General features: G+C 38.0%; 1 protein-coding gene across 1 annotated transcript in view; it reads right to left on the bottom strand.

Annotated features, from left to right (window-relative positions):
• Positions 1-21,520, bottom strand: part of LOC140151399 (integrin beta-1-A-like) — a 52,667-nt gene that overhangs the window by 12,655 nt on the left and 18,492 nt on the right. Inside the window, exons 6-17 of the mRNA XM_072173728.1 lie at positions 14,188-14,319; positions 13,243-13,342; positions 12,160-12,259; positions 11,856-11,942; positions 10,063-10,146; positions 9,540-9,620; positions 6,273-6,383; positions 3,877-3,966; positions 3,085-3,275; positions 2,244-2,328; positions 1,906-2,042; positions 71-143 (exon numbers count right to left, since the gene is read on the bottom strand). Of these exons, the coding sequence (XP_072029829.1) occupies positions 71-143; positions 1,906-2,042; positions 2,244-2,328; positions 3,085-3,275; positions 3,877-3,966; positions 6,273-6,383; positions 9,540-9,620; positions 10,063-10,146; positions 11,856-11,942; positions 12,160-12,259; positions 13,243-13,342; positions 14,188-14,319 (1,271 nt within the window). The remainder of the gene's footprint in view (positions 1-70; positions 144-1,905; positions 2,043-2,243; positions 2,329-3,084; positions 3,276-3,876; positions 3,967-6,272; positions 6,384-9,539; positions 9,621-10,062; positions 10,147-11,855; positions 11,943-12,159; positions 12,260-13,242; positions 13,343-14,187; positions 14,320-21,520) is intronic.

Below are 21,520 nucleotides of genomic sequence, written 5' to 3' on the forward strand. Positions count from 1 at the left end.
CACAGGAAATCGACAAACATATTTGTTTTCGTTTTTGTAGTTATAAAGCATGTGTTTATAATCCACGTACCATTTGTTTGTTGCATACACATTTACCACATACACAATAACCGCGACCATTGCATTTTATCGTAGAATTCGATCTAAAAGAGAATGAATAGTTATATTAACTTTTATCATCTTGTTTATATCGCTAGAGTTATGAAAAATTGATAATGGTGAAATTATATGTTTTAACGACCTTCACATAGTGCAGTTACGTCCACGGCAAATTCACCGTGATATTTCAGCCATAAACCCGCTTATTGAAGATTAAACCGATATATGCAGTACTAAACCATTATATAGTAATCTATTGTCCAATGCAAATTTATTACCACATGATGATGATAATATTAATCCAATGAGCGACCGAATTGTCCGCTACGGACGACTAATCCAATCGATAATGACGCTATTGACATGTGCGAGCGGAGCTCCACTGACCGAGTTTTGGGGTATTTTTCACTGGTTTGCTGTCATTTACTCATCAAGGCGGACCACCGTTATTATAGGGACTATGCTAATTATTTAAAGATTGACATGTAGAGAATAGGCCATACTTGATTGACAGAAAGTACTAAATATGTACCTATTACAGTGTTATGACACCAATCTTCCAAATACGACCAAACCAGGGCTGCCCGGTGAAGCAAAATGTGCATTGGAATAACACGGCGAGTTTGGACAGATGGTAGGATTTCTTTTTCATAAAAATGTATGTTCCCCCGTTATTAAAGCTTGTACCGGGTTGAAAATTCAGATATTTGGAAAAGAATAAGTAATTGAATACATGAATACAAAACCCACCCAAGTACTTGGGAAGTGATTTTGAGAGAAAAACCTGTGTATTATTTTAATTCCTTAAGTTAGATTTACCTGGTCAATATGGTAAGTTGTACGTGCAAGTGAGTGGATTAAACTGTATAAAGAATGACGATTAGCATTTCATGGACTTTGTAGGGTTCATTTTAAATTTTGGACTTGGGTGGTTTTTTGAATCATATACAAAGACAACAACGTTGGAATATGATATCCACTAGTAAGATAATACAAAATAAAGCACACAGGTATGTATAATGTTGATAAGCATTCTGCCATGCAATATAAACCACACACGTTTATTAAATCCATTTTTTTTTTCAAAAGTCACTCTCCAGCAATGAATGTGTTACAAGTGGACTTTTATACATACTGCATTTCAATCAATGTGTTACAAGACTCAACTCACGGAATTGTGTGGTTCTTTCATACATGCTATTTCTCACATGCTCAATAGACACAGATGATGAATTTGAGTTGTTCTTTCATAAATATGACCTATGTATAGCCCTATGTATAGCAACAATTTCCTATGCTTAACTCAATTTGGCCACAGTATGGACTTGGTGGGTTTTGTATTCATATATTCAATTGAAACATAGAGCAAGTACTAAAATCATAGCTTTTATACTTTTTTGATATATGACGCTAACTAGTTCATCCCCTATAGCTACAACACAGCGCTACCAGTAGGGTTCAATTGCCTATTGTGAGTGCCCCTGTGTTGTGTGCATACATGTAGTTAATAATAACTGCGTGATGATAAACTTATGTAGTATATCTACATGTAGTATGCATTGACGACATAGCCTATTCTTGTTGGTGTAAGGGTGTCATGTAATTCTGAACAATTAGTCAGTACAACATATTTGACAAACAATATTGAATTTAATGTCAAAATATTTTTTTTTTATTTCCTCTCGAACTAAGCCTCACTTTATGAACACAAAAATAAATTTGTTTTCAAATATTCAAAACAATTGAAACACATTTTATGAAAAAAATGCGCAAATTAACACATGAGAAATACCAACAAGCTCTTACGCAAAACATTCTGATTCGTCTCCGAATGAATCATTATCACCATCGCACTCACAGTTGACCCCATATTGACCTTCGTCACACTCACACTGTCCGCATACTAAGTCCCCGTTTCCATAACAGGTGCTGTTATCCCGTATCTTGCAAATGACAAAGGTGAGGTAAAAATGTTGTTGATACATATTGGTCTTTTACATCGGTTAAAAATTTTAAAAGAATAAACAAATTCTGTAAAAACTAAGACAATTATTTCTGATTCTGTTGATATCAAATCTTGCATTCAATTTCATCGTTTCAAAGAATATATTTCATTATAGGACACAAAATAAAGATATAGTTACCGCGTATTCTTCGCATTCACAATTGCACATAAAATCAACTTGTAATGTTAGTCTTTCGTTCAATCCAATAGGACTAATACTGAATCTGTAAATAACAAAATTGCAATACTTGTTCAAAAGACAATTTAAAAACTACCAAACAAGCTAACCAAACAACTTTACATTGCAGGCAGAATAAGCAAAAAGCGATACAACAAAAGTTTGTTCGGCTTATAATATATAAAAAGAGACTTTTAATTGTGTATTGATTAGAGGTTGATGGCTGGCATTAGTTGTTTTGAGCGTATTGTGAAATATCTAAACATTGTGCTTTGGAACCGAGGAATATCCCAAGGGGTGCAGCCTCGAGGGATATTCCGAATATATATATTCTAACTGTATCTTTTGTTTTCCCTGTAAAAAATCGAATAGCCTTGTAAGGAAATACCACTAGCGACCAATCACAATTTTGACCCCTCTTCAACCCTATGGATGAGGTCATTTCTGAGGTCATTTTGAAGGCAATAGATTATAGATAACGCTTGCTCGTCGCCTTTTTGGACTCATCAAGTGCGAATTAATAAGATACCTAGGTTATCAACTTTTACTCAAAAATGCTTCAACTTCAATTTTATTACAAGCAAAAATTTGAGATTTTCCTCTAGTCTATGCTAACAATAGCTAATAATACCCGAATAGAACTTGACCATTTGATCGGAATTTGTTGCAATGTAAAAAAAAAAAAAAAAAAACCCGGAAAACCGTCAGACTATGTTCTGGCCTTCAGACTTGTCGACATTAAGGTCCGCCAATATGGGACATTATGATAAATTAATACAGTAAACAATGGGATGAAACTAACGTTTGTTTTTCTCCATTTGAAGGACAACTCGTCGCTGTCAGCTCAATATCAAAGTTAAACTCTTCCCCAAGACGGACATAATCGCATAGTGAAGAATCTGGTATAGTCTCTTCGTCAAAACATTTGGATGTGTAAGCAACTTCTATGTTGTCGGGTGCATTGTCATCAACCTCTAATGTTTCAGTCACTCTCTGAAAAGTGTTTAATAATTATTTAAAAAAAATTAAATGTTTGTCTATTTAAAAAGACAAGCCGAAATCTTATCTTCTTTATTGATCGCGAAACCCCGAGTAAAAAATAGACTATGCATATTTAGCACACCCGGGAACTTTGTCCCTAACACACACTGTCAATCATCTATTTGTTATCTATCCAATCTAACCGCACGCACCAAGCATGGAAGTACGAGACGTAGTGTATGCACCAAGCGCTAGTATAACTAATTGGGCTAACATCAAACGCCGTAAATTCCACAGATAGTTGTAGCTATTGGTAATGGCACCTGCCCGGAGGATTTTAATCATCACAAGATATGGGCGACCAATCACAAGCCACATTTTAACCACAATTGAAAGTAAGTAGTCCACTTGGGGAGCTAACAAACAGAGAGAGTATGGTCGCTGAAAAGATCAGATGTGGAAAATCTATCAATAAGGCGACGAGAAAAAACCCCGTTCTACGGGGTGTTTTTTTTCGTCGCCTTTATATGCAGAAATTGAAAAAAAAATAGTTTTACGTATTACTGCCCAGCGCAAAGTGTGTTAATAATTACTCATTAAAATCGTCAGATACCTGATAGGACAAAAGGATCAGGTTGATTATATTACCGCTGTCTGCTCCGAGGATACCAACAGAAGCGCCTCTGATAAATGGCAGCATGTCCTGAAAAGAGGAGAATGTTAAAGCGGCAGGGAGTTATTAAGATTAAAAAAAAAAAATTAATCAATTTTATTATATTTCATATCTTAAGACAAATTACATGAACAATATTAAAAACATGCGGTACATACGCGCAAACTGTCAATTGATTTGTATGTATATGAGATCTCCCGTATAATAAAAGAGGTTGCGCGCACGAAGTTAAAATGATCGTTTTGTACTTAGAGAATAAAGGTTATGTTTTAATCGCTGTCGTGCATCTATCGTCTCATATTACTCGGGCGATATCATTATTTTAAATAAATTCGCCTCGTTGTTTTACGCCAAAAATAATGATGTCGCCAGTGTTATACGAGACGATAGATGCAAGACAGTGGCTAAAAACAATACCTCTATTATCATTCTTAAACACTTCAATTCAAATGAAAATATCATCAGTATACCAAATTTTAATCAAATGAAATCCTACATTTTACAAGGAATTACCTAGAGCTTAAAATTGATCAGTCCTGTTGTTGCTATGCGCCTCCGATAAGGTGTATGTTATCACACGAGTTGGGCGCAGCCCAACGAGTGTGATAACACACTTATACATTGGTTACAAACATATATCAACTTGTACCCCCTCATTATCACTGTAATTGATGTTATGGCTCGAAAATCATAACATTATTCACAGGTGGTCTGATAACACACTTATACATTGGTTACAAACATATATCAACTTGTACCCCCTCATTATCACTGTAATTGATGTTATATTCACAGGTGGTCTGACAGTTCTGTGTGTTGCCTGTCGTGTGCTCCCAACGATTATCATTGCTGGAGTGGATGTTATCGCAGATATCATGATTATTATCGCTGGAGTGGATGTTATCCCAGATATTGGAACACAATTGTAGTAGCCATATATAGGCTTTCTCAAAGTGTAAAATAAAAGTTCTTACATACATGATATCAGATATATTCCCTCAACTTTCAGCACACTCTTTGAGCAGAGGAGGCTTACAGGCATTCCTACAATGCATTATGATTGGGAAATTTGATCAATATAACCTAATTTTAAAGGCAAAGTCCCCATTGCCACACACACAAAATGGTAATTTTAAAACTGCAGCCAACGAGCTAATAGTTGAGACTTAGGACTGATATTTGATTTTCTTACAGGAAACATTCATATTGTCCCACTGCATTAATTTTATTCCTAAGTCTCGATGTTATGAATGTTAAATAATAGGATGAAAACACCAGATATTTGCACACAATTCCAATGCAAGGCATGATCAACTGTACCACATGTATACAAAAGCCAGACATACAAGGTCAGAAACCCCATTGGGTTGTGGGAATGTCTTTAAACATCCTCTGCTCTTTGAGTGAATTTCCTCCGTTCATATCACAAAACACCGCATACCAATGTATAAGTTCAAATAGCGCACGCACTGAACGGTGTAATATCGTGTCATATCACACTAGTAAGAACCAGTGATATTGCAGGAACGTTCTCAAGTTCTCTGCCCCACGTCGCTACACCACTGATAAACAGCGTATGCTGCGATTCCTGATACACCTCAAGGAAGGCAATCTGGACGCACCATTACCCATAAACATTCAAATGCTTTAAATTGTAAAATGTCACTAAAAGAACTGTTGAATTGCCCCCCCCGTTCGTGAAATATTAGAATTTTACGAAATTCCCTCATTTTCAAACCTTTCCACGGATTCATATAATCAATCGATGATCTACATTCGGAGTGCTAATTACTGTGCATCCTTAGCGCATTGTCATTGACAGATATTTGACTCAGGCAACGGGCTGAAAATGAGGTAGTTACGTAAACTTCTTTTATTTAAAAAACGGAGCGGTCAATTGTCAAAATTGAAATTCCTCAACCACATCAGTTATTTAGTTAGTTTTGGTTTATGCGTTAAACTACCCAATAAATTTAGTTTCCGACGATGCAGTTCTTTCATGGACACCCTGTATAGTAGGTGTGATGTTATTGTTTCGGATGTAAATAGGAACACTGCTGCCACGTTAATGTTGATGTGATTTAGTAAACAGGTTGCAGCATGTGTTCAATTAATTTAGACACGTGGATTAAATGGGTGCATTTCAAATTCACTTTACATCCTATATACGTTCATCAGGACTGTATTAATTAAACATTTCTTCTATACAAGTCCAATTGAATCACTTACTATTTGGGACGTTTCAAGAGCTAAAGTCGGCTCTTTTTATCAGCCAGATATCACAGCAAAGACAAATTTAGCACAAAAAACACACGTTCTTTCTAATATGCACTTACCCTGTAAATTGAAAGAAACTTTGCGGCATCGTTGTTTACAGCTCCTGCTATTACAAGGATGATGTTATTCTCCTGTAGTAAGGAATTGATTTGACCTAGAGATGGATAATCCTGAAAATCAGACAAAATAATGATATTGAAGATACATTTTGTCATTAAGTGTGCATAATATCTGATTACTGACACTGTGTAAAAACCATCAGAAAACAAACACTAATTAAACTTGGTTATATCAGACGAACTTCTTAAGGATACGATACATGATTTACCGACAAGTCACTCATTTCGGAATGCGATCATGAATTTTGAAGAAAAAAAAGTTTTCACAGGCTTCGTTGTGATTCGAACCAGCGATTCGAAACTTCCTTTGATTACGCGTCTAGCGCTTTACCGCTCGGCCACGGTGGCAGTTGAGTGGAGGAGTGTAAGGCCAAAAAAAAAAAAGTGTTTGTTTGCCCAGACACGACCGACCCAAAAATTCAAAAAACATCATACACTTTTTTTTTTTTTTTTTTTTTACAATGATATAAAAATAAAGAAAATGATGTTTTTTCCCCATAAAAGTGCCGAATGACACTTGAAAGTTAATATTCCTGGCAATCACAGCATTCATTTTTCCCCATTTAGCCCTCCCCAACCATGCCAACAATATTTTACCATCAATCAACATCAATATAGAGAACCAAGCACAACAAGTACATGTACAGGTATGATAGTCTGGGATTTTGTACTCCAGCCCGATTTTGTTACCAAAGAGGAATAAACTTTATATGGTAAGGTTGAAATACATTCATATATCAAAGCAGCCAATCAGAAAAGCGGTTAGAAAAGTATGCGGAGTACATTGATTGTATATAATGTGCAATCCGCGTACAACGCGCAGTGCTTTCGCATGCTTTTTGCGCGGGTTGATGCATTTATATTTGGTTCTATTTTCCAACATTTTTAGTGATAGTTTTGTTATAAAAACATCAAAAATCACATGTTTTTATCTTCTTGTGTAGGAAATACTATTCAAATAGGTTAATGAACCAGTGGCGTAACTCCTATGGGCTCTGGGGGGCCGCGCCCCCGGGCACCCGGGCTAAGGGGCACCCAAACCTGGATAGCCTTTGACACGATAATACTTTGTTATAGGAAAGAAGTGGAAACCTTTACCCACCATTTATAGAATTCTACTCTTAATTTAAGTGCCCCCTCCAACACAAAATTTTTTTCGCGCGCTTCGCGCGCATTGAAACATAAGTTGGCATTTTAAAGACCTAAATTCAACTTGATTTAGTACCAAATTAGTGGTATTTTTGCACGCCTGCACGCAATTGTTTTAGGAAGAGGGGGTATTTTGTATTCTTGCCCCTGATCGCCACAATCACTAGCTACGTCACTGCAGCTAGTAGCTGCTAGTGATGAGTCTTCAAAAGTAAAGACATTGGAGAATATGAAAACATTTTGTTTTATTAACATGCACTGCATTAGCTTGTATTGAAACATGAAATAAATTTAATCTGAAACACTATTTGTAAGTTATTCGGTAGGTCTATACATGTATGCCTTTCAATACCAAAATTGATTAGCTCTGCACCATGCACACCCTTGGTTAGGGGCACCCGAACTACTTTCGCCCCCGGGCACCCTGTCCCAAAGTTACGCCACTGTAATGAACGCGTATTTTTACTTGTTGCACTTGATCTACGCATCAACATCAGCGCGCATGCATTATTTTTGTCTAATTTCTCTCCCAACAAGTATACATGTTCATTAACCTACAAGTACAAAATTTAAGGCTGAATGTCGTATATTTTCTCTTACACCACTTGCTGCAACACATGTACACATCTAAAAAAAGAGAAAAAAAAAGAAAAAAAAGGAAATCGACCTACCGACCCACTCCTTTCTACCCTATGTCTGGGCAAACAAACACTTTTTTTTTTTTTTTGGCCTAATGATAAATGATAACTCTCATAATGCCATCTTTAGCCTTTTGTTTACTAAAAAAAGACGCGTTTTGTAAAGATAGGTTAGCCGTTTTATGCATAAAGAGCACGAACGTTTGGGAAAGGTTTCAAACAAATAATAAAGACACTGATGTGATGATGAAATTGCGAAAGTCGGGAAATATCTGCGTCGCAATGTTTTGTTTTGGTTTTAGGAATTTGACCTTAAAATTTACGACTTCATGACATTATCATTCGAAATCAACAAAAGATATTACACCAGTATATGGCCTCATTCTTTCTCTAGAATGTTTTGTACATGTATGTGAAATAGCTTCAACAATGGTTCGCTGCATAATGGTAAAAACAGCCTTGACCTAAAAAAAGGGCGAGAGGTACCATATTTACGGATTCAGGCTAAATTTTAAATTGGTATAAAATGTTTGTTTTTGATCGATTACAAAAAAAAATTTTCATATAAAGAAATTGTGTCTGGCGTGAATTACACTACAGTTTTTTATTCTTAGGGCTCTTTGACTTCTTCAAATATTTTTTTAAATGATAGAGTGAATCCCCTTAAAGCTTACATGATTATGATGAAATCGTGCAATAGGTAAAACGAGTATAATGGATAGAGTGTATTGGCACGACAACTGCGATTCCTGGGACACATCCTGAGGATGCAGGAAGATGAACCATGCAGAAGATATGCACTCTACGCCCCATTACATGGAAAAAGAAGACCTGGAAGGCAAAGAACATCCTACTTGTCTTATGTGCAAAAACTGTTCGGGGATTTCGACAAATTTTTACTGCCATGCCATTACCACTATCAGGCACTATGGCTGCAGATCGTAGTACATGGAGAAACTTTGTAGTCGCCTGCTTCGCAGCCGAATAAAATGAATGAATGAATGATGTATTGGCACATCATTACAATCTCAACACATTGAAAGACTCTCATTACCAATGCGCAATGGAAGTGTATCATAAGTATAGTGTAACAACAGTTGGCTTCATGTTTGTATTTATCACGCTTGAGAATAATGCATCTTAGGACAGACGATCTTCATTATAGCAAAATTAGTGACACCATGTTTATCGGCGTGAACTCATTTCTACAGTTAAAAAGATATCTAACACAAATCAGTGTGTATCGTCAGTTCTTTTCATACCTGTATTTGTTACTAACACAAATAATAATATCAATAAGATCATCAAATGTAATACGCTGTTCAGTTGGAAGTCATATTTTTCCCGGTAAATTGTATTTCTATTAATCATGCTTAAATAGGACAACCAAGATTTAAATGTTTAGAAATGCAGTTCTTACCATTTCCAATGATTTTGTGTATTCGCCTGATACTGGATCAGTATAGCATAAGCCATCATTTGGTCTGCTTATTCCAGCCAACTGTAAAATAAAATAAAACATATATTAAGAAGGAAATATAATATTTCAGAAAATGAAACAAAACTTTTATTCTCTATTAGGAGAGATCATTGGAAAACAAACTAAAAATAATGACTTTGTACTTTCTACTATAGTCCATTTGACTTCCTCGAGGGAGTTAAGTCAGTGCGTGCTCCGGCCAGCGCGAGTAGCATTTTAAAAATCGCGTACGTTGACTCAGAGAACCGGCGCGTTTACACTCGCGCAAGCTCTTCTCGTCATTGTCAGCGATGTGAAGTTCTTGGTCGGAGATTGGAGATTAATATGACTTAATTCAAACTTGGTATTGGGTATAAGTTAGGTATAAGTTGGGACATGTGTAAACATTAAAATATGCCCAAAAATTAGGTATGAAAAAAAAGACCATACTCATCTGATAATATCGTACATTATGGTTACATACCTTTCCGTCTCCTGCTAAATGAGAGGTAGCGTCAGTGGCAAGGAATATCATTCGTCGGGCATGCTCGCGCCATCCAATCAGCTTCTAAAGTAAAAAAAATAGATTGTATTCATAGCCGAGAACAAACCTACGTTTTTAGTAATATGAGAGAGCTTACTGTTTAAAGGATATCTCCGGCAATCACAATGCAGTTATGTCCATGGCAAATTCACCGTGACCTTTCCAGCCATAAACCCGCTTAGTGAAGATTAAACCGAGATATGCAGTACTAAACCATAATAGCAATCGATTGTCCAATGCAAATTTATTACCACGTGATAATATTAATCCAATGAGCGATCGAATTGTCCGCTACGGTCGACTAATCCAATCGATAATGACGCTATTGACATGTACGGGCGGAGTTCCACTGACGAGTTTTGGGGTATTTTTCAATGGTTTGCTGTCATTTACTCATCAAGGCGGTCCCCCGTTATTATAAGGACTATGTTAATAATTTAAAGATTGACATGTAGAGAATAAACCATACTTGATTGACAGAAAGTACTAAATTTGTACCTATTACGGTTTCGTGACACCCCTCTTCCAAATGCGACCAGGGCCGTGACACTCGGATTCAATCCCTGTATAAACGGTAGTTTGATTGACACATCGGCAGTTTGTGTGACGGTTGGTAGGGAGTTTGGTACCGAGTTTGGTACCGTAGTAATTGATTGACAGTTTTGGTAGTTTGGTACCCTAAATTTTCCCAAGATGGCGCACATCGACTGCCAATTATTCGGACCCTTTCCAGCAAAAATACAGCTCGTCATGGGGTCATCGCAGAGAATTTTTTCCTAGCATATTGAGCTAACTTCTCAGCTACTTGGTTTTTCACAATATGATAGTAATGGAAAAAAACAACCAAATGTTCGTCGGTTTTCGCAATTTAATTTTTTTTTTAAACGATGACGTAAACATGCATCATCTCTTCCACAGGTGATACACTCCTACACAGCGCAAGCCATCACATGCATAATCGCGCATTGAGTGTGTGACTGACTTCATTTGCGCAAACGAGTGGCTTATCCTATAGTATATTAGTACTCGAGAATCCTCGATGCGACCAAGACAGGGCGGCCCAGTGAAGCAAAATGTGCATTGGAATAACACGGGAGTTTGGATATAGATGGTCGATTTCTTTCTCATACAAATGTATGGTCCCCCGTTATTAAAGCTTGTACCGGGTTGAAAATTCAGATATTTTGAAAAGAATAAGTAATTGAAACATAGAGCAAGTACTAAAATCATAGCTTTTATTTTAGCTTTTCGATATATGACGCTAACTAGTTCATCTCCTGTATCTACAACACAGCGCTACCAGTAGGGGTCAATTGCATATTGTGAGTGCCCCTGTGTTGTGTGCATACATGTAAGCAACAATAAGTGCATGATGTCAAGCACGAATCACGTGGTTTTATCTAGAACAAACTGATATATTGACCATAAAAACGAATAAAAACAGCCGGCTCTCAACTCGCGATATTCAAAATTCCCGCGCCGAAATCGTCTAGTGCATTGACGTCATGGTTACTTGTGCTCAATTGTTGTCAGGCTTCATTGTATTACTGGGACGTCATTGCACTGAACAATTTCGGCGCCCGGGAATTTTGAATATCGCTGAAGAATAGTTTTAACTACATAGGGAGATTTGGTAACCAGATAACACAACAAAATTGTCAAGATCAAATGGACTCAATAGAACTCATAGGTATTGTCATATTTTGATATATTACTTTTAATCACATACCTACCTGACAACTAATCACTTGGAGTAATGCATCGAATCCTCCTTCTGGTGAATCAAGGCTAGTGGACGTTTTGAGCGTTTCAACAGCATTCTGGTAAAAGGATACATTATGATTGGTAAAGAGAGTGAAAAGAAACATGCAACTATTGCAGTATATTCTCCTTGTAATGCAACAGCTGTATATCAAGACACACCACACCCGAGTACCCCGACACGTACCCCTAAACACCCCCACACGCCACACGCACCTCATCCGCACTCCCCATACACCCCCACCTTCCTCACAAACATTCACACGTTTTACTTGCCTCAAACTGATCAGTATCACTGGTAAGAGAAAGATGGTTTTTAAACGTGAATGGATCTGCACACTCTTCACAGCATTCGTCGTCATTTTTTCCAAAACATCTGTAACAAGTACGGCAAGAAAGACAAAAGAATGCACATTTTAATTAAAATTAACGAACGAACAGCCAGTAGCATCATGCTAATGTATCCTATCAAATTGGAGGTTAGTCTCCTCCGCAGCCAGTTTGGTCCACACAAACAGTCTGCCAATGACCACGTATACGCCGTTTCTGGTTGGCTAAGAGGGCGACAATGCAAAGTCAATTAGAATGTAACAAAGAAACGGTACATCCGGCAACTTGATTGCCATTGGGTTGAACTCCTCGCTGAATAATCAGATGGCGAATAGCACGTGATGGTTGACTTCATGGGCTGCTTTGGAGACTAATTGGAGGTTTTAGCATCAGAAGAAAGCTCATAGTATTTCACTCAATCCCAGACAAATTATAGGTCTGAAATACATTTAGATGTTAGGAACGTAAAAGCCTCGTCCCCATTGTGGGATAACACCATATACCATGAAACACGTTTTTGATTCTAATATCACACCCGCTAAATGCAATTGAAATCAAAACTACCTGCCTCGATGTGAGGTGCAAATCACAATCTGAAAAACAAATCTGACCAATAGTATTGGTAAACTGATGCTTGTAGAATATCTAATCATAATATCGTCAATCATTTGTCAATTAGGTAATCTAAACAAAAACAGATATGTCATAATTAGAATCAGCAGGCAATACCTGTATCTTTTAGCTCGAATTTAAGACCCCACTCGTTAAAATTGTTCAAGAAATAAAGACAAAATGATCCAAAACCCCAAGAAAATTCCAAAATTTGCTTTGGTTTTATTCTCAATCAATTTCATTAAATGAGGTTTTAAATTAGATCTAAAGGGTACAGGTATTGACTGCTTGTTTTAATTTCGACATATTTGTCTTTGTTTAGGATAGGGTGAACATAACTGGTACTTTCTGCGGTCTGTATTTAACACTCGATGACTTTGATAGATAATAGGATGATTCTTTAAATCTATTACTCACTCAGTAATGTTACGTGCAGACACAAACGGAAGAGTGGTTTTATCCACAAATCCACCAAGTCCAATCCGAAGATCACTCGTCTCTGTTTTTAATCTAGCGACTGCATAATTCAAGAAATTAAAACAAACCATAATGTAATAGACCTAATGAATCGATATGAAGCAAGAGATGACAGTCAATTCAATTGTGCTTGTCAAAATTCACCAGCTCCCATTTCTACAGCCTGTAAAAAAATAAAATTGCAAGTGAAAAGCGCCCTCTTTGGCAATTAAAAAAATATGATGTGACATGATGCTTATATCAACGTCAAGGGCGCAGTTTTCAAATGCCGTTTGTTCTGTTCACTTTGCTTGTATTAATCTCGAGTTAACAACGAAAGGGTAGTGAAAACATAGTCTTCAGGACTTGGATTGAGACTGTGGTTGACCAGGAGTTTTTCCAGGCTTAGATAAGTAAACGTATATAGCAAAAGGAAATCTTTGTAGTAATTTCAAGTTGAACTTTTTTATAATTTTGTATTGTGATATTTTGACAGCCAAACTGCACTAATTAATGAATAAACATACGTTGTTCGATATATTAAACAGTGTGTTTGCGTGTTTGGTGGTATGTGTGAACGCGGAAGCAGGTGATTTTGGCCTGAGACATGTTAGTGACCATAACACTTTATTCATTCATTTATTTATTTATTCATTTGTTTATTTATTTACTTATTTACCTATTTATGTATTTATTTATTTATTTATTTATTTATTTATTTATTTATTAACATGGGTGATCTTGCGCTCATAAACTCAGTTGCTTTTAAGACACAGAGTTGAAACTTAGCGAGACAATTATAAGGATGAATAAATGATATCTAAAAAATGACACTGTGTACAATCGCAAAATGTGGTTCATTTTCTACATGAAACCTCTTTATGGGACACCTTGTATATAACTCACTCAATGTTGCAGCAAGACGTCTGACATTAACGAGATCGGTAGAAAATGATCTACTCAAATCAGTAATGTAGTAGATATCCAACGGGTAATCTTCCGCCAGGCGAACATTCATTTTTACCGTCTGTGGTTCTCCTGCGAAATGGAAAGTACAATAAACGAGTTGAACAATGCATTTTAAAGGCTTTCGATTAAGATCTTTAATCAAGTGAATGTTGCATTTATTTGTCCGACAGTTTTGATCTTATAATCATCAGTGGATTGTGTGTGTCCTGTGTTTCGTATTTTTTATTCTCATTTTCTTCCTTTTTGTTAAACAGTTGTTAAATAAAATGACAGATATTGGACATTTGAGCCGATATTACGCATATCCTAATTTAGCAGTCAATGCTACACGGGAGTATATAAAACGGGGACCCCGAAAACGGGGACCCCAAAAACGGGGACCCCGAAAACGGGGACCCCCTAAAATCACCCCATAAAGCTACTGACAAATTTCTAGGGGTCCCCGTTTTTCAACTTTGGGGTCCCCGTTTTACAGATTGACCCAGGGTAATCTGTAAAACGGGGACCCCAAAAACGGGGACCCCTATTTTTCACTTTATTTTAGGACTGATGAGTCTCCAAATCTCGACAAAATATTCACCATGGATATACTAATATTACAAATGTAATTTATGAAAGTAGTAAGCACTTCTTATATAATTGTCCAATATACACAATTTTGGGGTCCCCGTTTTTAGGGTCCCCGTTTTACAGATTGACCTAGGGTAATCTGTAAAACGGGGACCCCAAAAAACGAGGACCCCTAAAATCACCCCATAAAGCTTCTGACAAATTTTTAGGGGTCCCCGTTTTGGGGTCCCCGTTTTACAGATTGACCCAGGGTAATCTGTAAAACGGGGACCCCAAAACAAGGACCCCTATTTTTTTTCACTCTATTTTAGGACTGATGAGCCTCCAAATCTCGACAAAATATTCACCATGGAGATACTAATATTACAAATGTAATTTATGAAAGTAGTAAGCACTTCTTATATAATTGTCCAATATACACAATTTTGGGGTCCCCGTTTTAGGGTCCCCGTTTTACAGATTGACCTAGGGTAATCTGTAAAACGGGGACCCTAAACTGGGGACCCCTAAAATCACCCCATAAAGCTTCTGACAAATTTCTAGGGGTCCCCGTTTTTGGGGTCCCCGTTTTACAGATTGACCCAGGGTAATCTGTAAAACGGGGACCCCAAAACGGGGACCCCTATTTTTTCACTTTATTTTAGGACTGATGAGTCTCCAAATCTCGACAAAATATTCACCATGGATATACTAATATTACAAATGTAATTTATGAAAGTAGTAAGCACTTCTTATATAATTGTCCAATATACACAATTTTGGGGTCCCCGTTTTAGGGTCCCCGTTTTACAGATTGACCTAGGGTAATCTGTAAAACGGGGACCCCAAAAAACTGAGGACCCTTAAAATCACCCATAAAGCTTCTGACAAATTTCTAGGGGTCCCCGTTTTTGGGGTCCCCGTTTTACAGATTGACCCAGGGTAATCTGTAAAACGGGGACCCCAAAAACGGGGACCCCTATTTTTTAACCCTATTTTCGGACTGATGAGTCTCCAAATCTCGACAAAATATTCACCATGGATATACTAATATTACAAATGTAATTTATGAAAGTAGTAAGCACTTCTTATATAATTGTCCAATATACACAATTTTGGGGTCCCCGTTTTTAGGGTCCCCGTTTTACAGATTGACCTAGGGTAATCTGTAAAACGGGACCCCAAAAACGGGGACCCTAAAATCACCCCATAAAGCTTCTGACAAATTTTAGGGGTCCCCGTTTTTGGGGTCCCCGTTTTACAGATTGACCCAGGGTAATCTGTAAAACGGGGACCCCAAAAAAGGACCCCTTTTTCACTCTATTTTAGGACTGATGAGTCTCCAAATCTCGACAAAATATTCACCATGGATATACTAATATTACAAATGTAATTTATGAAAGTAGTAAGCACTTCTTATATAATTGTCCAATATACACAATTTTGGGGTCCCCGTTTTAGGGTCCCCGTTTTACAGATTGACCTAGGGTAATCTGTAAAACGGGGACCCCAAAAACTGGGGACCCTTAAAAATCCCCATAAAGCTTCTGACAAATTTCTAGGGGTCCCCGTTTTGGGGTCCCCGTTTTACAGATTGACCCAGGGTAATCTGTAAAACGGGGACCCCAAAAACAAGGACCCCTATTTTTTCACTTTATTTTAGGACTGATGAGTCTCCAAATCTCGACAAAATATTCACCATGGATATACTAATATTACAAATGTAATTTATGAAAGTAGTAAGCACTTCTTATATAATTGTCCAATATACACAATTTTGGGGTCCCCGTTTTACAGATTGACCTAGGGTAATCTGTAAACGGGGACCCCAAAAAACGGGGACCCTTTAAAATCACCCCATAAAGCTTCTGACAAATTTTAGGGGTCCCCGTTTTTGGGGTCCCCGTTTTACAGATTGACCCAGGGTAATCTGTAAAACGGGGACTAAACTGGGGACCCCTATTTTTTCACTCTATTTTAGGACTGATGAGTCTCCAAATCTCGACAAAATATTCACCATGGATATACTAATATTACAAATGTAATTTATGAAAGTAGTAAGCACTTCTTATATAATTGTCCAATATACACAATTTTGGGGTCCCCGTTTTAGGGTCCCCGTTTTACAGATTGACCTAGGGTAATCTGTAAAACGGGGACCCCAAAACGGGGACCCCTTAAAATCACCCCATAAAGCTTCTGACAAATTTCTAGGGGGTCCCCGTTTTTGGGGTCCCCGTTTTACAGATTGACCCAGGGTAATCTGTAAAACGGAACACAAAAACGGGGACCACTATTTTTTCACTCTATTTTAGGACTGATGAGTCTCCAAATCTCGACAAAATATTCACCATGGATATACTAATATTACAAATGTAATTTATGAAAGTAGTAAGCACTTCTTATATAATTGTCCAATATACACAATTTTGGGGTCCCCGTTTTTAGGGTCCCCGTTTTACAGATTGACCTAGGGTAATCTGTAAAACGGGGACCCCAAAAACGAGGACCCCTAAAATCACCCCATAAAGCTTCTGACAAATTTTAGGGGTCCCCGTTTTGGGGTCCCCGTTTTACAGATTGACCCAGGGTAATCTGTAAAACGGGGACCCCAAAACGGGGACCCCTATTTTTTCACTCTATTTTAGGACTGATGAGTCTCCAAATCTCGACAAAATATTCACCATGGATATACTAATATTACAAATGTAATTTATGAAAGTAGTAAGCACTTCTTATATAATTGTCCAATATACACAATTTTGGGGTCCCCGTTTTTAGGGTCCCCGTTTTACAGATTGACCTAGGGTAATCTGTAAAACGGGGACCCCAAAACGGAGGACCCCTAAAATCACCCCATAAAGCTTCTGACAAATTTCTAGGGGTCCCCGTTTTTGGGGTCCCCGTTTTACAGATTGACCCAGGGTAATCTGTAAAACGGGGACCCCAAAACGGGGACCCCTATTTTTTCACTTTATTTTAGGACTGATGAGTCTCCAAATCTCGACAAAATATTCACCATGGATATACTAATATTACAAATGTAATTTATGAAAGTAGTAAGCACTTCTTATATAATTGTCCAATATACACAATTTTGGGGTCCCCGTTTTTAGGGTCCCCGTTTTACAGATTGACCTAGGGTAATCTGTAAAACGGGGACCCCAAAAACTGAGGACCCCTTAAAATCACCCCATAAAGCTTCTGACAAATTTCTAGGGGTCCCCTTTTTGGGGTCCCGTTTTACAGATTGACCCAGGGTAATCTGTAAAACGGGGACCCTGGAAAACAAGGACCCTGTTTTTTTCTCTCTATTTTAGGACTGATGAGTCTCCAAATGTCGCCAATATATTCACCATGGATATACTAATATTACAAATATGAGTTGGGGATCGGAAGACCCTGGCGCCCACACATCCCCGTGGCCACACCCACAATTAATTCACACAAGGCCCGTGACCTCACCACATATTTCACCACTTTGAATTAGATCTACGTCATGATTAAATCAATTTTGATTTATGAAAGTAGTAAGGACTTCATATATTTTTGTCCAACATACAAAACTTTGGGGTCCCCGTTTTTAGGGTCCCCGTTTTACAGATCGACCTAGGGTAATCTGTAAAACGGGGACCCCTGGAAAAACGAGGACCCCTTAAATCACCCTATAAAGCTTCTGACAAATTTCTAGGGGTCCCCGTTTTGGGGTCCCCGTTTTACAGATTGACCCAGGGTAATCTGTAAAACGGGGACCCCAAAACGAGGACCTATTTTTTTCTCTCTATTTTAGGACTGATGAGTCTCCAAATGTCGCCATTATATTCACCATGGATATACTAATATTACAAATGTGAGTTGGGGATCGGAAGACCCTGGCGCCCCACACATCCACGTGGCCACACCCACAATTAATTCACACAATGCCCGTGACCTCACCACGTACCTATTGCACCACTTTGAATTAGATCTACGTCATGATTAGATCAATTTTGATTTATTAAAGTAGTAAGGACTTCATATATTTTTGTCCAACATACCAAACTTTGGGGTACGGGACCCCTTAAAATCACCCCATAAAGCTTTTGACAAATTTCTAGGGGTCCCCGTTTTTGGGGTCCCCGTTTTACAGATTGACCCAGGGTAATCTGTAAAACGGGGACCCTGGAAAACGGGGACCCTATTTCTCTCTATTTTAGGACTGATGAGTCTCCAAATGTCGCCAATATATTCACCATGGATATACTAATACTACAAATGTGAGTTGGGGATCGGAAGACCCTGGCGCCCCACACATCCACGTGGCCACACCCACAATTAATTCACACAAGGCCCGTGACCTCACCACGTACATATTGCACCACTTTGAATTAGATCTACGTCATGATTAGATCAATTTTGATTTATGAAAGTAGTAAGGACTTCATATATTTTTGTCCAACATACAAAACTTTGGGGTCCCCGTTTTTAGGGTCCCCGTTTTACAGATCGACCTAGGGTAATCTGTAAAACGGGGACCTGGAAAAACTGGACCCCTTAAAATCACCCCATAAAGCTTTTGACAAATTTTAGGGGGTCCCCCGTTTTTGGGGTCCCCGTTTTACAGATTGACCCAGGGTAATCTGTAAAACGGGGACCCTGAAAACGGGGACCCCTGTTTTTTCTCTCTATTTTAGGACTGATGAGTCTCCAAATGTCGCCAATATATTCACCATGGATATACTAATATTACAAATGTGAGTTGGGGATCGGAAGACATTGGCGCACCACACATCTATGTGGCCACACCCACAATTAATTCACACAAGGCCCGTGACCTCACCACATATTACACCACTTTGAATTAGATCTACGTCATGACAGATCAATTTTGATTTATGAAAGTAGTAAGGACTTCATATATTTTTGTCCAACATATAAAACTTTGGGGTCCCCGTTTTTAGGGTCCCCGTTTTACAGATCGACCTAGGGTAATCTGTAAAACGGGGTCCCCGAAAACGGGGACCCCTTACAACCTCCCTATAAAGCTTCCGACAAATTTCTAGGGGTCCCCGTTTTGGGGTCCCCGTTTTACAGATTGACCCAGGGTAATCTGTAAACGGGGACCCTGGAAAACTGGGACCCCTATTTTTAATTCACACAAGGCCCGTGACCTCACCACAGTAACATGCAATCTTGCTCATGTTGAGCTGCACGGTCGCGGTCTGCGCCTGGAAATTTGTTTCATTCATAAAGTTGCTCAAAATGTAAACAAACATGCAGACATGACACACGCGGCAAACTTGAAAGGGAGAGATATGTAGAAATATTCACCAAGACGTGTGTAATCTTATGGTGTAATCACTGTGTGGTGTAATCAAACCATGTTGCAACAGGCAATCGCGTAATCAAATTAATTTTGAGCAAAATGTTTGCAGATTGAACTAATGACCTTTCGTGAAATCACCCTATCATCATCTTCATCATCATCATCATCATCATCATCATCATCATCATCATCATCATCATCATCATCACCCACCCACCCCCCCTTGTAACCATGATTGGCTGGGCTAAATAAAAAATCTCAAAAACAAGCGGAAGAACTAACATTTATATTTATAGGCCAATATATCCATGTCATCATCGTCGCCATCATCATGATGATGATCATCATCCCCTCCTTTTCCTGTAGGCCTGTCTGTCACTCCTCCTCCTCATTATCATCACTAGGTCATATTTAGGTATTATGGTCTCAGGTTCGATGTTTTTATAAGGTCATAAGCAACATTAGACCTACCAATTGCATTATGTACCCACCACTGATCTTTTAATTGGTAGAATTCAGTCTAAACTATTATTAACATCGATGTAATTGTTTCTATTTATTAATAAGATATTAAGGTATATATTTCAGCCAAAAAAACAAAAACAAAATTCTTAATTAGCTGTTTAATTAGCACTTAATTTCTTAACGAAGCGCTCATATGGGCCTGTAATGCCTAACAACCGAGCTCATGCCCGGGGGGCACTGCCATTACAAGGTGGACACCATGCTCGTGTACAAAAACGCGTAAAAAGGGTAGTTTTTCACGAACGGGCGATGTACGCGCGTAAAGTGCAAAGGGTGCCAGAATTGCCAAAATCGGGAAAAAAGGTATACTTTTCCATGCAAAATACTTGGCTTTTTTAGGGTACCAAAGTTTAATGGCAAAATAAAAAAAGGGTGAAATAGGCTATGTTTGGCTTCTATCAGAACAAATCGTAGGGTAAAACATTAAGGAACATCAAACTACTTATATTAAACAAAAGTATGAACATGAATTTTTACTTTATAGTGTTAAAAAAATGGCAAAATACTTGTTTAGGGTATGTTTTGCACGCGCTGAGTAATACTCGTTTAGGGTGCGTTTCGAGAGTCCATACTGTCATGAGCATGGTGTCCATCACATAATGTAAGTGGCCCCTCCGGGAGCTCATGCAGCCTCACCTATTTTAAATTTTCTAAGAGAATTTGAAGATAATTCCAACAAATAGGGTATCACAGAAAAGCTAAGACTCTAAGCAATGTCGCTGAGGCATCGATTAAGTTGTGTAAGGATCTATTTTTTGTGAATCAAGTTTTTGTTGTTGAGTAATGTTATGTATAATGGTTTCCTATGAGAGTGAGTGAAAGTTTGTTAAACGCACGCCTGGATGTGAAAAGTGTGAAAAAATCGGCCAAAACGCTATCATATGAAATGAA

This window comes from Amphiura filiformis, chromosome 4 (assembly GCF_039555335.1).
Source record: "Amphiura filiformis chromosome 4, Afil_fr2py, whole genome shotgun sequence".
In the NCBI taxonomy this organism is placed as follows: Eukaryota; Metazoa; Echinodermata; class Ophiuroidea; order Amphilepidida; family Amphiuridae; genus Amphiura; species Amphiura filiformis.